General features: G+C 57.1%; 1 protein-coding gene across 1 annotated transcript in view; it reads left to right on the forward strand.

Annotated features, from left to right (window-relative positions):
- Positions 1-18,195, forward strand: part of PRKCZ (protein kinase C zeta) — a 93,470-nt gene continuing 75,275 nt past the window's right edge. Inside the window, exons 1-4 of the mRNA XM_033113717.1 lie at positions 1-283; positions 4,592-4,713; positions 5,635-5,724; positions 6,989-7,039. Of these exons, the coding sequence (XP_032969608.1) occupies positions 213-283; positions 4,592-4,713; positions 5,635-5,724; positions 6,989-7,039 (334 nt within the window). The 5' untranslated portion in view covers positions 1-212. The remainder of the gene's footprint in view (positions 284-4,591; positions 4,714-5,634; positions 5,725-6,988; positions 7,040-18,195) is intronic.

The following is an 18,195-nucleotide window of genomic DNA, read 5'->3' on the forward strand; positions in this document are numbered from 1 at the left end:
CGGGAGCGCGCCCCCGCCGGCCGCGCCCCCTCCCCGCCTCGCGCGCCGCCGAAGTTCTGCGGAGTTGGCGGGGCCAGTGCTTCCCGACCCCGCGCCGAGCGCTCCCTTCCGCGTTCCGCCGCCGGCCCCACCTGACGCCGGGCCCCTGGGGGCCCCGTGCCATGGCCCGAGCGTCCTGGGCGCGGCGCTGACGGCGGCCGGCGGAGCGCGCCATGCCCAGCAGGACTGGCCCCAAGATGGACGGGAGCTGCGGCCGCGTCCGGCTGAAGGCGCACTACAACGGGTGAGCCCTGGCGCCCGACAACCGCCCTGCGGGGCGGGCGCGGGAGCAACCCGCCCCGCGCAGGTCGTCGGGGGCCGTGTCGCCGCTGCAGCGGGCGGCCGACAGCCGGGGGCTCCCGGTCGCGGCGCGGGAGGGAAGGAACGGCGAGGCCCCTCCGGGCCCAGGGGCGTCCCGGGAGGTCCTGACGCGCCAGCGCCAAGGGGCGGCCGGGACGAGGTTTTCCTGGGCTCGGACTTGCGGGGGGGACTCCGCGGCGCGGGCGCGGGAGCCGGAGGCAGGCGTCGCCGAGCGCTCCACGGTCCTGGGCAGTGTTGACATTTTCCCTGGAAAGTTGGCTAGGATACTAAGGCCACAAACCTGTAAGGATTCAAGTTTTTGTCAAATTGTGAAAACTGCTGGCAGACTTTTAAAAATCGGGGTTTCCTAAATTTTCTCAATTTCCGCGGCCAGAGATCTCAGTTTAAGGAAAGTTTATGACCTATGCGAAGGCCAGGCGGTTAGTCGCCGGTGTTTGCACGAATGCCGGGCGCCTGGAAGGGCTCGGCGCGGTTCGGTTGAGACCACACCTTTCGGACACTGACCAGCCCTGCATCCGCGCACGGCGCCTTGGACTCTACCTGCCTCGCTGTGAAATGGGGCGAGTCGGCGCCTCACAGGGGTCAGTGGCCGGGAGCGCTGGACACTTGGCCGCCGAGCAGCCCTGGTGGGGACAGAGCGGGTGGCGTCCAGAGGCCGGGAGCCCGCCGCCACCCCTTGCGCGGTGTAGACAGCGCTCTAGGAAGAACTAGGCTCTTTGCTGCTGCCTTCCACCGGTGTTGGTCTCCAGGAGTCCCCAAGTCGGACCTTGCTGCTCCCAGGGTCACCACTGCCCGGTGGGGGTGGGCAGAGCGGAGCGCCGACCCCACGGGTGAACTTGGCGGTTGCAGCTGTAGTAGCATGGAGTGGGGTCTGCCCCGTGGGCACAGCGCTATGGGCACCGCCCTATGGCACCGCCCAGCGAGTCCTCAGGCTGAGCAGGGGCTTTGGGTTGTTGACCTGAGCGTTTCTTGTTTCTGATCTCGGGTCAGGCCTTTCCTGTCCCCTCGGTGCCCCTCAGCCTGGTGGAACGGTGCTGGGGGGTTGGTGGCAGAGCCCCAGGGCAGAAGGATTTCTGGGGGCCGTGCTTGCAGGCCTTTGTGAAGAGGCCCTGAGTTCTATCTTTTGGCCAGGAAGGGTGGGCTGCGATTAAAGCTGGTGGGGTGTCAGCTAGGCCCTGGCTCTGTACCCGTCCACAGGTTTGAGCTTATCCACCGGCTTGCCCGGGGTAAACTGTGGATCCACTGTGGAGCATTTGAATTGAGCAACCGGCCTTTGTGAAAATCAGAGATGGTGCTCGATGAGAAGATGCCCGCACCCAGAGCGGCCTGGGGGTGGGGTGGGAAGCAGACCCTACAGCCTTCCCCCAGGACAAGTTCCAGGAGGCACCTGTAGGCCTTGAGCTGTGGCGTGGGGGCCACAGTGGAGGCAGGTCCTGGGGAAAGTTCAGCAGACCTGGGGGAGTTCTGGGGAAGCCGCCCCGCCCACCACGTCCGCTCCCCTGGCTTTGGCCCCGGGAGAGCGATTTGGTTACCAGGAGTAATGTGACCTGTTGAGCCTGGTTTCCTCAGGCACAGGAGGCCACGCCCCACCGCTTTCCTCTTCGTTCCATTCCAGCCTCTGCTCCTTCCTCCCCTTCACCCATCCCGTCCCATCCCTCACCTCTCCCCCCTTCCCTTCCCTTCCCTCTTCCCCTCCTCCTCCTCCCGCTGCTCCAACACTCCTCTCCCTCCCGCACCCCTCTTTTCTGCCAGCTGTGCCCTCCCTAGGTTCCTTTGCAGGCCCGGCTCCTCACTTCCTCCCAGGCCTGCTTTTCCTAATGGGCTCCTGCACGGGGGCGTCACCCAGGGAGCTGGAGACGCCGCTGTCTGAGTTGGGAGACCTAGTCCTCAGAGCTCCACAGTGATGCAGGTTCCAGAAAGTGCCCGCCAAGGCCCGGGCTCTCGCACAGACCCCCCAGGTCCAGGTGAAATCCCGCCTCTGGATGAGATGCTGCTGGTCCCTCTGGGTAGGGGGTTGTTTGGGGGCAGCCCGGCCAGGGGCCAGACACATTGAAGCCGCCATTTTTAAAAAGCGGGGGAGGCTCTTCAGCTGCCCCTCTGGTCACCCTTCGCATCCCCTGAGACCTCCCAAGGCTTGAGATCAGGGTCTCCCTCCCCTCTCGCGGGGCCTTTAGAGGGTGTGTGGTCACCGGAGTCTGAGTGGGGTCTGGCAGCACCTGTGTTTTCCATGGAGTTTTCAGGGGGTTTCCGGTTGATGCTTGGGGCGTTTGGAGACCCTATTCTGCCGGGCTAAACCTCACATGGCCACTTTTCTAAGGTCAGAGAGATGACTGTGCTGGGTCTGCCCTCCCTCCAGCTCAGAACGCGAATTGTCCAGGACCTGCGCCGTGCGAAGCCCAGGCAGGGGCTGTGCTCTGTGGCCTGACACACCTGGGGTCCAGGGAGGGGCCGTTCCGGGCGGTTGGGTGCTCTCTCCTGGTCGCCGGCCCAGGGCTCTGGCTTGCTCAGAGGGGCTGCTGGATTCAGGATTGGGGTGAATCAGGGGTGGGGGTCAGGGGCCTGGTGGGGGTCAGGGGCCTGGTGCCTGTTGGGGGTGGGGCCCTCCCCGTGGTGCTGCAGTCCTGCCCAGGAGGGGAGGCGCCCAGTGGCTGCGAGAGGCTGTGATGTGTGAAGACGAGCCCAGCGCTCCGTGGTCCAGCCCGATGTCAGGCACTTCCCAAGGGTTGGGGTTCTGGGGTTTTTCAGGAGCTGCCCACGTGGCCTCTAGGCCCTGAGGCATTGGGAGGAAATACTAGCTTCCACTTGGGAGAGGTTCCTGGGGCAGGCAGAGGTCAAAGGTGAAGGGGTGGCTGACTCTGACTTCCAGAGCTCCCAGTGGCAGGAGGACTGGTGGACACTGGGTCAGGTGACAGGTGTGCCGGGCAGTGTGAGTACCAGGTCTGGTGACTCCAGGGTATGAGGTAGGCGAGGGTGGGAGCTTCGTCTCTGGAGCCCCCACTGATGAGCCATGTGGCCCCTTTATGCCTTAGCTTCCCCGTCTGCTGAGATGCTCAGGCTGTGGGAAAATGGGCTGGGTTAGCCCTGGTGGAGAGCTTGGGGTACTGGGGGCAGGTGCTGGGGGAAGGGGTGGGCAGCAGGGGCCATCTCCTGGAGCCCCCAGGGTGACTGAGGCGTGGGGCTGGGCCCTGGCTTGCTGTGCTGAGCCAAGGTGGGCGCCCTGTGGATGGAGCCCAGATCCCGGTGGCGCTGGATTTATTGCCTTGGGAACAAAGTCTGCATAGACTTGTCTCATGGAGTTCAGAAGCCAGCGGTGTCAACACCAAGCAGACCCTATACTTCCATGGCTTGTGACCTTTCAGAGCCTTTCAGATGTCTTTGTATAGGCTCTGCCCTCTCGTGTCACATTGTCAAATGTGGGTACATTTTCCCCACAGCTTCAGTGTTCCCGCGCGGATGGTGAGGATGTGATTCCTGCTCAGACTTTCCCTCTGTGGTGGGGGGACAGGACTGGCATTCATGGCGGGAGTGGGAGCAATGCCCCCTCCTTCCCTCCCTCCCTCTCCCTGGGGGGGTCGCCCCATCTCTGAAGGGCCAGCCCTCAGAGGGTGACCCTGAGCTGTATGCAGACATCCAGCTTTAGCATCTCACTTGGGATGGGAAGATAAAAGGCAATGACATTATGTGACTTCCTTTTCACACACACAAAAAAAGTGCCTGCAATTATGTTACAGCCTCACCACAGGCCCCTGAATGGTCGCCCCAGGGTTTAAAGCAGCAGCCTGGGCTGTGTCAGTCCATTCTGCGCCCGCCGCCACCCCAGGTCCCCCTCCTCCTGCAGGTCTCCTCCTTGCGTGTGACGGGCCCTGGTTGGCACTATGCGGGTTTGGGGAAAACTGTAATGAAGCCCCTGGGCTTGAACTGAACAGCCTGTGTGCACCCCACCCTGCCCCACCTGCTGGGGTGACCTTTGGGCCGACCTGGAACCTGAGCGGTGCTGGGGCGCTTTCTGACAGCTCCGCCTGGTTCTTCCTCCCGCACGGAGCCCCCAGGCACCTCCCCACAGAGCTCTCCTTCTGGGCTGGGACAGTCGCTGTGGTGACTTAGCAAGGCCTTGGTTGGTGGCTCCTTGGGGAACATTTTGTGTCCCTTCTTTCATCAGTAGCTCGGTTAATCGTGACCGTGTTGGGTTCGGTTTCCCTTTGCTCCATGGTGACACTCATCCTCTGCCTAGGGACATCCTGATCACCAACGTGGACGCGGCCACCACCTTCGAGGAGCTCTGCGAGGAAGTCAGAGAGATGTGCAGCCTCCACCAGGGGCAGCCGCTCACCCTCAAGTGGGTGGACAGTGAAGGTAGCCCTGGCCCCGTGTCATCGGTGGGAGTCCCTGAATCTTTGTGCCTCCCACTGGGCTCAACCCCTTCCCTGGGGAGATGTAGCCCCTGGGACTAAAGGGCTTACAGCCACTTCCCTAGTGGAGACCTGCAGGTGCCCAGGGGCAACTGGGTTGGGGTGGGACCGGAGAGACGCCCCCTCGGAGGAGTTGGTCTTGACACAGGAGAGGGCTGCAGGGGTCCCCCAGGGCCGCCCGTACCCTCCTTTCCTGACCTTTCTCCTATTCCCGGCTTTTGCAGTGGGTGGTTAGTCAGGATGAGCTCTCCCTGTGCTCAGGGCAGGTGGGAAGGGCAAGTGCAGCGAGCGCCTCCCTTCCCCCTCCCTGCCCTCCCTCCCGGCTCCTGCCCCCCCTCCCCCCCCATCCCGTTCCTCCCTTCCACCTGTCAGTCAGACTCACTGGAGAGCTGAGGGGTTGGGAGACAGTCCAGGAGAGACCCCCTTCTCCAGATCGCTATGACTGGCAGCTTGCAGCTGAGGGTGTAGGGGAGCCCCTTCTCTTTGGTTTCCTGGGGCCCTGGTTCTGTGAACTTCCGTGTCCCCATCCAGCATGGAGGGCAAGGAGCCGTTCCCTTCGGGCTGGGACTGACCTAAGAAGAATGCGCTTGATCTCACCCAAGCCCGGGAAGTTAGTTAGCCCAGCTTCGCTGTCCCCGTGGCTTGTTGGGTACTGGGTGCTGGGTGAACTCGCTTTCCTTCTGGGTGTGGCTGGGTTCTGACGTGGGTCCTGGGCTGGGGGATGTGCTGGCTGTTCCAGGACCTTCCAGCTCTGCTCTAGGGGACTTTGCCCCCCAAACCCGAGTCTGATACACTAAGTGTGAGTTACATGGGCCCCTCTGCCTTAGGCCTGCGGTGGCCTCAGTGCTGTTTCCTGCCCTCCTAGGTGACCCCTGCACTGTGTCATCCCAGATGGAGCTGGAGGAGGCCTTCCGCCTATCCTGTCAGCGCAGGGACGAAGGGCTCATCCTTCATGGTCAGTGACACCTTGGGGACCTTGGGGCCAGCGGGGCAGGGCAATGGGAGCCGGGGCCAATCTTGGCACCTCTGCAGAACCCCTGGGAGACTGGAAGCCACATGGAGGATCACAGTTTGAAATCTTAGGTGCCAGAGCGTGTAAGGATGTTGGCTGTAAGGCCATTTGGGTTTGCTTTTCTCTCTTCCATTTTATTAACCCAAATAAACATTGCTCTGACTGGTGAAGAGTCAGTGAGGTGTCTTCTCACTGGACACGGAAGCCTGGCTTCTGCTTGTTGATCCTGGGCCGGTGTCACCGGGACCTCCGAAGCGGGGCTTGCCCACTGGCCCCCAGCATTCCTGCAGCTCGGAGGGTCTGGGAGCACGGCTGGCACGGGCACGGCTTGGGGTGGACCAGGGCTTCTCTGTGGGTGTCCCCAGGCCACAGCTTTCCTCCGCCCAGGAGGCTCAGAGCTGGCTTAGAAACGGAGGAAATATTCTCATTTCAGTACGGCCTTTAATTCCGGGCTTTCAGATTGCTCCCCAGCACTGTCGGGGTTCTGAAGGGTGTCTGTGGGGCCCGAGAGATGTGGCCCCGGCAGCTGTGGTCAACCAGCCACGTCTGCAGCCCCTTCTGGTGCAGTTTCGACTGCCAGGCACGTGGTTGGGTCCAAAGTGTGAAACTGCCTGGCGTTTTCTGTCTGTCGTCATTTTCTCTGACTCTGGGCAATAGTTGGTTCAAAGACCCAGTTTGTAGCACTGGATACCAGTGGCATTTGGATTTGAAAGTGCAGCTTGTCTACTTGGTGGTGACAATGGCGGTGAGCTCATTCACGGCGCCCGTCACGCTGACAGCTGTGCCCCAGACTAAGCAAAAGGTGGCTTTAATATCTTCTAAGCTTCTGTTTGGTGCGTGTCACGGAGTCCAGGGTGCACTTGGGAGTGCCTCACGGTGAGCCCCGTGTGGAGCAGGCGGCGAGCGGGCTGTGACGCGCTCGCAGCGGGCGGCTCCTCCGTGTCGTCAACACGACACGCCGGGCGCTGTGCTGCCTGTGGTCTCCCGTGACGCCCCAGCATCCAGTGCTCCGGACGACCCAGAGGAGGGGGCTGGGGACGCACAGGCACGTGAGTGTCCAAGGCTCTATCACTGGGTGTCTCCCACGAGCCAGTCCTCGGGCTCGTGGGCGGCGTGTGCAGGACGCGTGGCAGTCCAGCCAGCAGGTGTCCTGTGCCACGGCCCAGGGCCAGGCGCGGCGCTAACCACGTTCTTCCTCTCTGTGCAGTTTTCCCGAGCATCCCTGAGCAGCCCGGCATGCCTTGCCCAGGAGAAGACAGTGAGTACTGCCCTTTCCCCGGGCTCGTGGCGCACATTGTGGGTTGAACTTGGACTCATTATGTCAGCAAGGGGCAGGCAGAGCTTTGTGTGGCTTAGGACTGTTTACCCTGTGAAGACTAAAGGGAGTGAGCGCTTCTCACTGGCTGGTGCCCCTGCCTTTTCTGTGTGTGTCTGTCCTGGCAAATGAGCGGAGCTATCGGGGAGGGGACCAGCTGGCTCAGTTCGTGGCAGAGTCTAGAAAATGCCCTGATCTTCCCTGCGAGGGAAGGACCTGGGCCAGAACAGCTGGACGCGGCTCCCATGCGTCGGCCCCAGCTCACGGCCACCCCCGAACCTGGTTGTCTGCCCCCCAGTGCACCCTGGCCCCACGGGTGACATGGGCGTCCTTTCCGTCCCCATGGTGATGAAGTCCCCAGGAGCGGTGGGGTCAGAGAAGGCCACCGGACGCCCCGCATGCTGCAGCCGTTCCCCCCCTCAGGGCAGGGTACCTGTGTGTCCCGGGCCTCTGGCCTGGCGCTGCGCCTGCTCTGGCACGGTGAGCGAGAAGCCCTGACCAAGGTGGCTACATGTTCAGTTCGGGGGTCTGGGTCAGGTCCCTCGGCCCTGTGTGGGGCAGGAACTGCACTGAGCAGACTCAGGTCCAGGCTGTGCTGAGTCTGCGTCCCCCCTTGGGTACGGTAAGGTGCTGAGTGGGAGGTTAGGTGCGTGCGTTGGGTTTGTGGGAGAAGGAGGGGTGAAGATAGATATGAGGAGCCCTTAGCACGGAGGAGACTATTGAAGTCACGGCGAGAGTGGTTGGTGATCGACCCACGCCCTGCGGGCTCCCAAAGAGAACACGTGACCCCGCAGGAGGGTGCAATGGGGCCTCAGAAACATCCGTGGATCTGGGCAGGTGGAGCCGGCAGTTTGCTGAGGCCAGAAGTGCCCAGGAGCTGGCGAGGTGTGGCCGTAGCAGGTGACAGTGGCGGTGTGAGGGCCAGCTTGGGGGGCAGAGGGAGGGGTGTGCCTTCACTCGGTCCTGGGTGTGCGTCTTGGAGCTGGCCCCACTCTGGCAGTGGAAGGGGACAGTCGGAGCCCCGTATGTCCTAGCAGGCCACAGATGACAAGCTAGATACATGAGTGTCAGAGGGTCAGAAATGAAGCCAGAGGTGGGCGAAGGGCTGGGTGGCCGTGGAGGTGCAGCTGGAGACTTAGAGGCTGGGAAACCACGCTGAGGAGGCCGTCAGCGGGCTCCCTGCTGCAGCCCAGCCGGGGTGGGGCGGGCGGGGGCCGCTGGCGACTTACTCACATGTCATGTCTGGTTTTCTGCTTGTGGGGCTCGGGAGCTGCAAGGATGGGGGTTCAAAGGAGGAGATTTGTGAGGTGGGACGTGCAGGGGGTACCTGGAGACACTCAGGGTGGGGCTGAGTAGGTGACCGGTGAGGCAGAAGCTCACGTGCAGCAGCCCCCGGTGGCCAAAGGGGAGCCCGTCCGTGGGGCCTGAGAGACGGGCGGCGGCACAGGGGTTCAGGGTCCTCATCCCCCACGGGGCTGCCCTGCTGGCATCCCTCCCTTGGGGGTGCCCACATCCCATGGAAAGGGTCGTGCACCCCGAAAGGGCAGCATCACACTTGACAGTTTACGTGTCCTTTTGGACACATGAAAAGAAAGTAAGATGTCGACCCCTCACTGCGCTAGGCTTTGACACCGGTGACAGGCTCTCTGTCTCGGCCGAGAGATGTGTCCAGTGGCCCGTGCTGCCCCGGGGCGCAGGGGTCCCAGCGTTGTCCAGTGCCCCAGAGGCTGGAGCGGGCCGTCCGCTCAGTCCAGGGCCTGGCAGCTCTGCCCCCAGGCTCCTCACTTTGCCCTCCCCGGCTCACATCCACGCTGGCCTTGTCCAAGGGAGGGTGACGGGGCTGACCCGCCCTCTGCCGAGCAGGCGTGGGGCCCACAGGACACGGAGGATGCGGGTCTCTGCCAGAGCTGGAGGTGGGAGTGACACGTGAGCACCGGCCGGCGTGTCACTGTAGAGGCATGAGGAGAATGTGGTGAGCTTCACAGGCATGCTGCCCAGGCACAGGAGCGGGTCCTTGAGGACCTTCTGGGGTGGCCCTGGGGCTCGGGCAGCCGTGGTGTCGTGGGTGGTGGCTGGGTGCCCGGCCGGTGTCCCTCCCCCGGCATGGATCCCACTCCAGACGCTGACGTCCGTTTGGCTGGGCAGCAAACTGAGGGAGCAGTACAGAGCACCCTCTCACACGGAGTCTCCCAGGCGCCCGGTCTGTTTGCGCGTTGGCTCGATTTTAATGCTGATCTTGGACGTAGGACAGCCCTGTTCTGGCCGCCCGAGGGCCGTGGTGGGCAGCACGCCTGTGGGACTGGGCCCGCGTGGGCCATCGTGTTCCGTTTTCCTGTCGTGGAGCAGCTCTGCCCCGCCAGAGGTGAGGGTGAGGGTCCCAGGGTGCCCTTCAGCTGCGGCAGGTCCTCACCAGGAGAACAGATGACGTCTGCTGACGTGGCCAGGCGGCAGGAATGCAGCCGCCCGCTGCGCCTGGGCACGTTTAGCTCACGGCCAGTTTGCAGCAGCTCAGCCTGTTCACTTTCAGCAAAACACCTTCCACACTTTCTGCTCTAGATGCACATTCTATGCGTTTAATCAGTTTTGCAGGGTTTTTAAAAAATTGTGTAAAGTACATGTAACATATCATTTCCCATTTTAACTATTTAAAGTGACATTCAGTGGCAGTTGATACATTCACACGGTTGTGTAGCCGCTGCCTCTGCCCGCTTGTTAAATACATTCAGAAAGAAAACCTCGTGCCCCCACTGACCCTCCCCGTTCCTTCTCTGCCCGCCAGCGCCTGGCAACCCCCAGTCTTCACTCCGTCTCTGGGTTTTCCTGTCTGGGACATTGCGTATAAATGAAGTTCGGATATGGGGTCTTCTCTCACTTCAATGTTTTTGAAGTTCATCCATGTGTAACGTGTGTCAGAACGACAGTCCTTTCCCTCCCATTTTTAAAAATTGTGGTAAAATGCACATAACATGAAGTTCACCATCTGACTATGGTTAAGTGTCAGGTTCAGGGGCATCTGGTACATTCACATGATTGTGCAGGTGTCACCACCGTCATCTCCAGAACTTTCCATCTTCCGAAACTGAGACTGTCCCCATGAAACACTCCCCATGCCCTCCCCCAGCCCCTGGCCCCCACCCTCCTACTTTCTGTCTCTGTGAATCTGACCCCTCCAGGGACCTCCTATAAATGGAGTCGTGCAGGACTTGTCCTTCTTTGTCTGGCTTATTTCACTGAGCACAGTGTCCTCAGGGTCCCTCCGTGTTGTAGCAGGTGAAGACTATTCCCTGTGTGGAGGGACCACGTTTTGTTTATCTGCTGTCTCGATGGACACCTGGGTTGTTGCCACTTTTCGGCTACTGTGAGTACAAACACCTGTCTGCATCCCTGCGTTCGGTCCTGTGGGGTGAATGCCCAGGAGCGGGATTGCTGGGTCACATGGTCACTCTCCGGGTAAGTCTTTGAGGAGCCTCCACGCTGGCGGCTGCTCCACTTTACCTCCGCCGACAGGGCGCCTGGTTCCCACTTGCCACGTCCTTGCCAGCACTTGCTTCCTATCTGTCTGACAGGAGCCATTCTGATGGGTGTGAGGTGGTGTCTCATTGTCATCTTGATTTGTGGTTTTGATTTTAGGTCTTTAATGCATGTGAGTTAATTTTTGTATGTGGTGCTGGGGGAGGGTCCCACTTCATTCTTTTGCGTATGGATGTCCAATTGTCCCAGCACCATATGTTGAAAAGACTGCTTTCCCCATCGAATGGATTAGCACGCTAGTTGGAAATCATTGGACCGTAGACATGAGGGTTTATTTCGGTGCTCTCCGTTCTGTTCCACTGGTCTGTATGTCTGTCTTTCTGCCAGGACCACACTGATTTGATCACTGTAGCTTTGTAGTAAGTTTTTAAATCAGGAAGTGCGATGTCTCCAGCTTTGTTCTTATTTAAGATTGCTTTAGCTATTTGGGGTCCCTTGTGATTCCATATGGATTTTTATGGTGGGTTTTTCTATTTCTGCAAAAAGCATCACTGAGATTTTGATAGGGATTACGTTGAACCTGTATATCGTGATAGGTGGGATTAACACTCTAATCCATAGACATGGAATATCCTTCCACTTATTTATGTTGCCTTTAATTTCTTTCAGCACTGTTTTATAGTTTTCAGTGTAAAAAGTCTTTCACCTCCTTGTTAGCCTTATTCTAAGTGTTTTATTCTTTTGGAAGCTGTTGCAAATGGAGCTGTTTTATTAATTTCCTTTCTCGGTTGTTCATTGCTAGTGTATAGAAACGCCACTGATTTTTGTGTTGACTTTGTAGCCTACCATTTTGCTGAATTTGTTTTTTGTGGAATCATTAGATTTTTCTGTGTCATCTGTGAACAGAGATAATTTTATTATTCCTTTCCAATCTGGATCGCTTTTCTTTCTTTTTCTTGCCTAGTTGCTCTGGCTAGAATTTCCAGTGCTGTGTTGAACAGAAGTGGTGAGAGCGGGCATGCTTGTCTTGTTCCTGATCTTAGAGGAAAAGCGTTCAGTCTTTCACCATTGATAAGATTGCTGTCAGGTTTTCTTTTTGTAAATTGAAGAATAACAACTTTATTTTTTACACGTAAAGGCTGATGAAAAACCATTGAGTGCTATTAAAGAAAATCCAACATCTCAAGAGAAAAAACATCTCGATTGAAAAGTATGGTAACTATTTACTCATTAAATACTATTTAAGTTTTTTCTAAAACACAACAGTACAATCTCAGTACAATGGAGTCAAGACCAAGCATACGTGTTACATGCATCAAGGCTAGACTACAAGTTATCGTATCATCATTGTCACGTTTTGTTTTCAATGCATTTGATGAGTCACTGGCAGTATTTTGTGATGACACTACGTTAGTGGTAATAAGAATGTTTTTGACCCAGTGAATGATGGATTAATCAGAACATTCTGAACTGCTGATGTTGAAGGAATTGAGGCTTCTACAGCTGGGGGCTGCAAAGCAGGTGTCTGTACTGTAACCCTTTACCCTGTGAGGGACATTGGAGTCCCTACTTTACTTGAAACAGACGTGGTTTGTGGGGTTGGTGTGCCAAATGTGGGAGTACTTGGTCTGCTAGTATCTCACCAACAGTTGGAGAACTGTTATCCTTCCCACAACAAGTAGAAGCCTTTTTTGGTAAAGACTTCAGTTTGGAGGAGTCCAGTAGTACCTTCAGGTATGCTCTGGGGGCTGAATATGGCTTCATCAACAGCAAAGGGGTTTGATTTCTGTGCCTCGCAACAGCAAATCAAAAGTCTCTTGGGGCACGAGAGGTAGAAGAGGGGTCAGCACGGCACTGGGAGGCCAGTCACACATTGTCTGCGGCGACCAGCTTGCGTAGCATGGCTTGGATAGCTTCCTGCATCGTCTAGAATCATGGTCACGTATCGGGAGGCACACTCCAACACCTCATTTGTACATCTCGGCTCATGCGTGATCCCCGAGTCCTTCGGGAGTTCTGCCGTGGTTGGGGCGTCTGTCGGTGTGCCCTTGGGAGAAGCTATCTTGCCGGGTCCCCTGATATCCGGTGGTCAGACTTCCCGAGCTCGCAGCCACATTAAGTACCTCCGTCCTGATGGTGAGGCCAGTGCTTTTCCAGTCCCTGGGGTACTGGTGAGCAGGAGGCAACATGGGCCTCACGGGACGGCTCTGGGAACCTCAGCACACACGCCTGCTGGGGACTTTTCATATGTGGCTTTCATTACGCTGAGGTACTTTCCTTCTATGGCATAAGAAATACCTGCGGTGCCAAAAAATGTATACACATTTTAAGAAAGGAGAAAAACTATTAAAATCACGCTGATGGTAACCACTTTGAGCACCTCTTGTAGTTGCAGAAGTCAAACGTGACTTGTGTCCGTCGTTTGTTACTGGTCCATATTGAGTATTAGTTTAATACCGTTTTCCTTTCTTACAATGTGTACATTTTTTTGGCACCTCTGTGACCTTTGTCCTCAATTCCAGGCTCAGAACACCCTTGGAATTTCCCCTTGGAGGGATAGGAGTATCTTTTGTCATTCAGTAGGCCATACTTTTGACACACTTGAGTTTTTGCCAATGAGATGACTTGGGGTGGGGCCCCTGGATTGCCTAGGGTGGGGCTGTCACCACAGAAACCTTGTGATTAGAGGTTTGAACTTTCAGCCCCACCCCCCTGACCTGGGGAGGGGGAGGGGCTGGAGCATGAGTCAGTCTCCATTGGCCAGTGAGTTAATCAATCGTGTGTGTGTGTGTGTGTGTGTGTGTGTGTGTGTGTGTGTACACCTAAGTCTCCATAGAAATTCCTAAAGTCCTATGGAACTTTGGGGTGGGTTCGGGGTGGGTTCAGAGAGTGTCCAGGTTGATGGGCCCTTTGGGTTGGGCATGGGAGCTCTGGGCCCTCTCCCCACACCTGGCCTATGCTTCTCTTCCACTTGGCTGTTCTGAGTTAATCTGGTAAGTGAAATGTTTCTCTGTGAGCCCCAAGGCAAATTAATGGACTCTGAGGAGGGGTCACGGGAACGTCCGACCTATAGCTGGTGGGTCAGAAGCACAGGGGACAGCCGGGATTGGTGATTGGGATCTGAAGGGGGGAGCCTTGTAGGACCAAGCCCTTAACCTGTGGGATGTGACATTATCTCCAGATAATATCAAAATTGAGAAATTGCTTGGTAGTGTGGCAAAAAAGCACACATGCTACCTTCTGTTTCTAGTTTGTGGAGTATTTTATCATGAAAGGATTTTCAAATTCGTTAAGAGCCTCTTCTGCATCAGCTGAAGTAATCCTGTGGTTTTCTTCTTCTCCTTTGTTCTGTCCATGTGGATGTTACACTCACTGCTCCTATATTGAGCTTCCCTGTCATGAATAAACCCCACCTGGTCAGGACGTGTAATCCTTTTAATGTGCTGCTGAATGCTGTTTGCTGGTATTTTGTTGAGGATCTTTGAATCAGTGTTCATAAGCGATGTTGGTCTGTAGTTTTCTTGTGGTGTCTTTGTCTGGCTTTGGTGTCAGGGTTATGCTGGCCTCTTTGAATGAGTTGGGAACTGTTCCCTCCTCTTTGATTTTAGGAAAAGTTGGAGAAGGATTGGTATTAGTTCTTTAAATGTTTGGTGGAATTCACCAGTGAAGCTGTCAGGTCAGGGTTTTTCTTTGTGGGAAGACTTTGATTTCTGATTCACTCTCCTTACCAGTTACGGGTCTACTTAGATTTTCTATTTCTTTGTGGTTTAGTCCTGTTGGTTTTGTATCTCTAGGAATTTGTCCATTTCATCTAGGTAATCCAGCTTGTTGGCATGTAACTGTTCGTAGTACTCTCTTATAATCAATTTTATTTCTGTAGAATCAATAGTAATGTCCCCACTTTCCCTTCTGATTTTAGTAATGTCTTTCCTTTTTTTCCCCTCAGACCATCTAGCTCAGGGGTGTCCAAACTTTTTTCAACGTTTGTCACCAAGGGCCCTATGCGGTAAAATACACAAACAGCCTGGCCACTCACTCGAGGTGAAGTACGTATTGCCTCACCTGGTTTATTTAAGTAAACTAAATATATTTTTGGAATTTGCTGCGGGCCAATTAAAAATGGATTGCGGGCCGCAGTTGGCCCGCGGGCCGCAGTTTGGACACCCCTGATCTAGCTAAAGGTTTTTCAATTTTGTTGGTCTTTTCATTGATTTTTTCTATTGTTTTTCTGTTGTTTATTTCATTTCTCTTTGCTCTAATCTGTATTATGTCCTTCCTCTGGTAGCTTTGGTTTAGTTTGTTCTTCTTTTCCTAGTTCTTTAAGTGGTAAAGTTAGGTTGCTGACCTGAGATGTTTCTTGTTTTTTAATGTCAGCATTTACAGTTGCTAGCCCCGTTTTCTCTGCACCCTGTAAGTTTTGGTGTGTTGTGTCTCGTTTTCATTTGTCTCTAAGTATGTTTTTATTTCTCTTGTGATTTCTTCTTTGGTCTGTTGGTTGTTTAAGGTGTGTTAGTTTTTACAATTTCGTGAATTGTCCAGTTTTCCTTCTGTTACTGACGTCTGACTTGCTCCTGCTGTGGTCGGAGAAGGTACTTTGCATGAGATCCATCTTTTTAGTCTATTGAGAGTTAATTTGAGGCCTCTTAGTGGTCTCTCCTGGAAAACGTGCCATGTGCCCCCGAGAAGGGTGTTGGGGGTGCAGTGCTCTGTGTCTGTCTGCTGGATGGCGTTGGGCTGCGGGTAGTCCTGGCCGTCCGTGTCCTTACTCAGCTCCTGTCTGCGTGTTGCTTCATTCCTTTTTGCGACTGAGTAATGTTCCATCGTGTGCACTTCCCCTGGGCTGCTTATCCATGCGCACGTCAGACACGTGTATGTCGAAGCATCATCAGAAGCTGTGCACGGGGCCCTGTTAGGCTCCCACTCTGAGGGGTCTGACTTCAGTCCGGTTCTGGGTCCTATGTGAGCAGGCCTGCCGGTTACAAGCGACAGAGGTGAATATGCTGTCGGGGTTCAGGCGGGAGGCCGCGCTCCCTGCCGTCAGCAATGAGGCATTGCCGTTAGGGGCTAGCAAGCAAGTGGATGCACATTTCCGGGGCCTTCCAGGGCTGGGGGGAGTGGTGAGTGAGTAGCATGACCAAGAGTCGAGAACCTGGTGACATGGTGGCCCTAGGTGCTGTGGGGACAGGTGGGCTCACTGGGGATGTCCCGGCAAGGTGGGGCCCACACGGCTCTGGGTGGCTTGCTGAGGCAGAGGATGACGCGGCAGCGTTGGTGTCTGAGGGTGGTCGCCTGCTGGCTCTGGGCAGGGTGGGTCGGGCAGCCCAGGGTTCATTGTGCCTGACACTGACCTTCGGCATCTCCACCAGGTCGTACTGCCCCGTGGCCCTCTGTCTGTGCCCTTCTCACGCTGGATGGGCTCTTCATGCCACACCACTGTGCGCCAGCAGTCTTTCCCTCAGGCCGCCCCGCCTCGTGCCTTGGTGCCTCTGGTCAAAGACATGTTGGTGTTTGCTTTGGTGCGTTCACATCTGTTAGTGTTCTCCTTCCTGGCTACCCCACATGGTAGGAATATTTTGTTTCTTGCATTTTGGGCTTTGCTTCATTGGCGTGCATATCTGTGCAGGGTGGTGCTGGGCGGCTCTCTGGCAGGATGCGTCGCCTGTTGCCGTCCTGAGGCCCGAGACACAGCCTCTGCTCTGCCCCTCGGCAGGGACTCGGAGGGCCTAGCCGCTTCTCCTGAAGATGCAGCAAATGTCTTACTTGGCGGCGGCCAGGACACCTGGGCCGTGGTTCCTCAAAATCAGATAATCACCGTGACAAACAGCAGATTAGTCCCCTTAATGCAGGGGTGCCTCCAGGTGAAGGCGGTGGGGCCAGCCCCCTGCCGACAGTGCCCGTCATTGCAGTAATGGTAACAGTCCCCCTTGGGGCATCCTGCCAAGGGCCTCTCAGGGACCCTCTCCTTGCCGTCCCTGTTCACTGTGGTGTGTGGAAGGGTGAGTTTGATCCCCCAGTGCCATAACGAAAAGCTCCCAGACGGGCGGCTCAGCAAGACAGACTTTCCCTTTGAGCCTGGAGGCAAGGACGCCCAGCTCCCTGTGGAGGCTGCGGGGCCAGGCATGCGTGTGAGCCTGTCTGGCTTCCGTGCTGGATGGCATGCCTGACTGCGAGAGGCTGCCCTGCGGTCTGTCCCCCGGTCTTCACATGGCACCGTCCCTCCCCCTGGGGACACTAGCCACCGGCTACTCCAGCGCGACTGAGGTGCTCAAGCTTGCCTGCAAAACCATTTTCCAAACGAGGCCGCATCTGCAGGTTCTTGGGGTTAGGACATGGACATGTCTTTTGGAGGCCACCATCTAGGTCCGATTGTCTAGCCTCCCGGGGGGGGGGCCTGACCCCCCCAGCGCTGTGCAGGTGGATCTGTCCCTGGGAAATGCTCTCTGCACGGGGTCTCCGTGGCCCTCTCGTGTCATGTTTTGTGGTTGAGGCTATTCAGGTTTATGGGGTCCTGGTGCCCTCGCAGAACTGCTTCTGGGGGGGTCCCATGCAGAGGTCTGAGTCAGACTGTGGGTGGGGGGTTCACACCAGGCTGTCCTGGAGGTGCAGGACCCCTTCTGACACAGGGTCACTGGAGAGGTTTGGGGGCTGGGGCCGAGGCGGTCCGAGGGCTGTGAAGTCGGTGCTGCGCCGGTGCTGGTGGTCAGCACGCCCTGGGCCAGTCTGTGGGAGCCTGAGGCCCGGTGAGCAGGCCTCGCAGGTAGGTATAGCTGAGCCTATTGCCCCACCCATGGTCCCCCGTAAGTGGGGAGGCCCAGGTCCGGCACCTTTTCCCAAGGACAGTGGGGTCCTGCTGCCTGTGTCCTGCCACACACCACCCTCTCGTTCCCTCAGACAGCCGCTTGCCCTTAATGTCCAGCCAACTCCCGCTCCATGGGACCGGACCTCCAGTTCCTGCCGGCCCCTCCTGTGGGCCCTTCCCAGGGACTGTGGGCTGGGAGGTAATTGACAGCTGGCGCGAGCCCCCAGCAGGGCGGCTGGGAGGGTTGGGTCACCTCCTGGGAAGGTGTGGCAGTGCTTGAGTGTGCAGACCTGCGTCCCAGCAGTGGCCGTGGCTGTGCCGAAGGGAGGGACACTTACATTGTCCTTAAGCCAGTGACTGGCTGTTTAGTGACCGCCTGTCCATACTTATGAAGTGGAAATAATGGGGCTGTAAGTACCATAGTGCTTGTAAAAGGCGGAGGACCAGTAGTATTCAGTGTGTCTTAAGGGATATTTGGTGGCACTTACGGGGCTGGAGACTTCAGTGCATTAAACAAGCTTTTCTGTCACTTGGGGCTGTCCTGGGGGTGGTGAGCATTGTCCCGAGGGGCTTCCTGGAGGAGGAGGCTCGCTGGACAGCAGGGCTTGTCACACAGGGCTGGACGTGGAGGCTGCAGGCCCCAGTGCTGTCCTTCCTTGGGGCGTTTCTGCTGTTGTTCCCGCCCACATACTCTTTGGGGACCCTTGGTGGGTGGCCACAGGCCTGGGCAGCGTGCAGCTGGGCAGGGCCACCCAACGGACAAGGTGGTCCTCCAGCAATCTCCTGTCCCAGGCTGGCCCCTTGGCTTCCCTGGGGTCTGTGGTGGACA

Source organism: Rhinolophus ferrumequinum, chromosome 9 (assembly GCF_004115265.2).
Source record: "Rhinolophus ferrumequinum isolate MPI-CBG mRhiFer1 chromosome 9, mRhiFer1_v1.p, whole genome shotgun sequence".
Lineage (NCBI taxonomy): Eukaryota > Metazoa > Chordata > Mammalia > Chiroptera > Rhinolophidae > Rhinolophus > Rhinolophus ferrumequinum.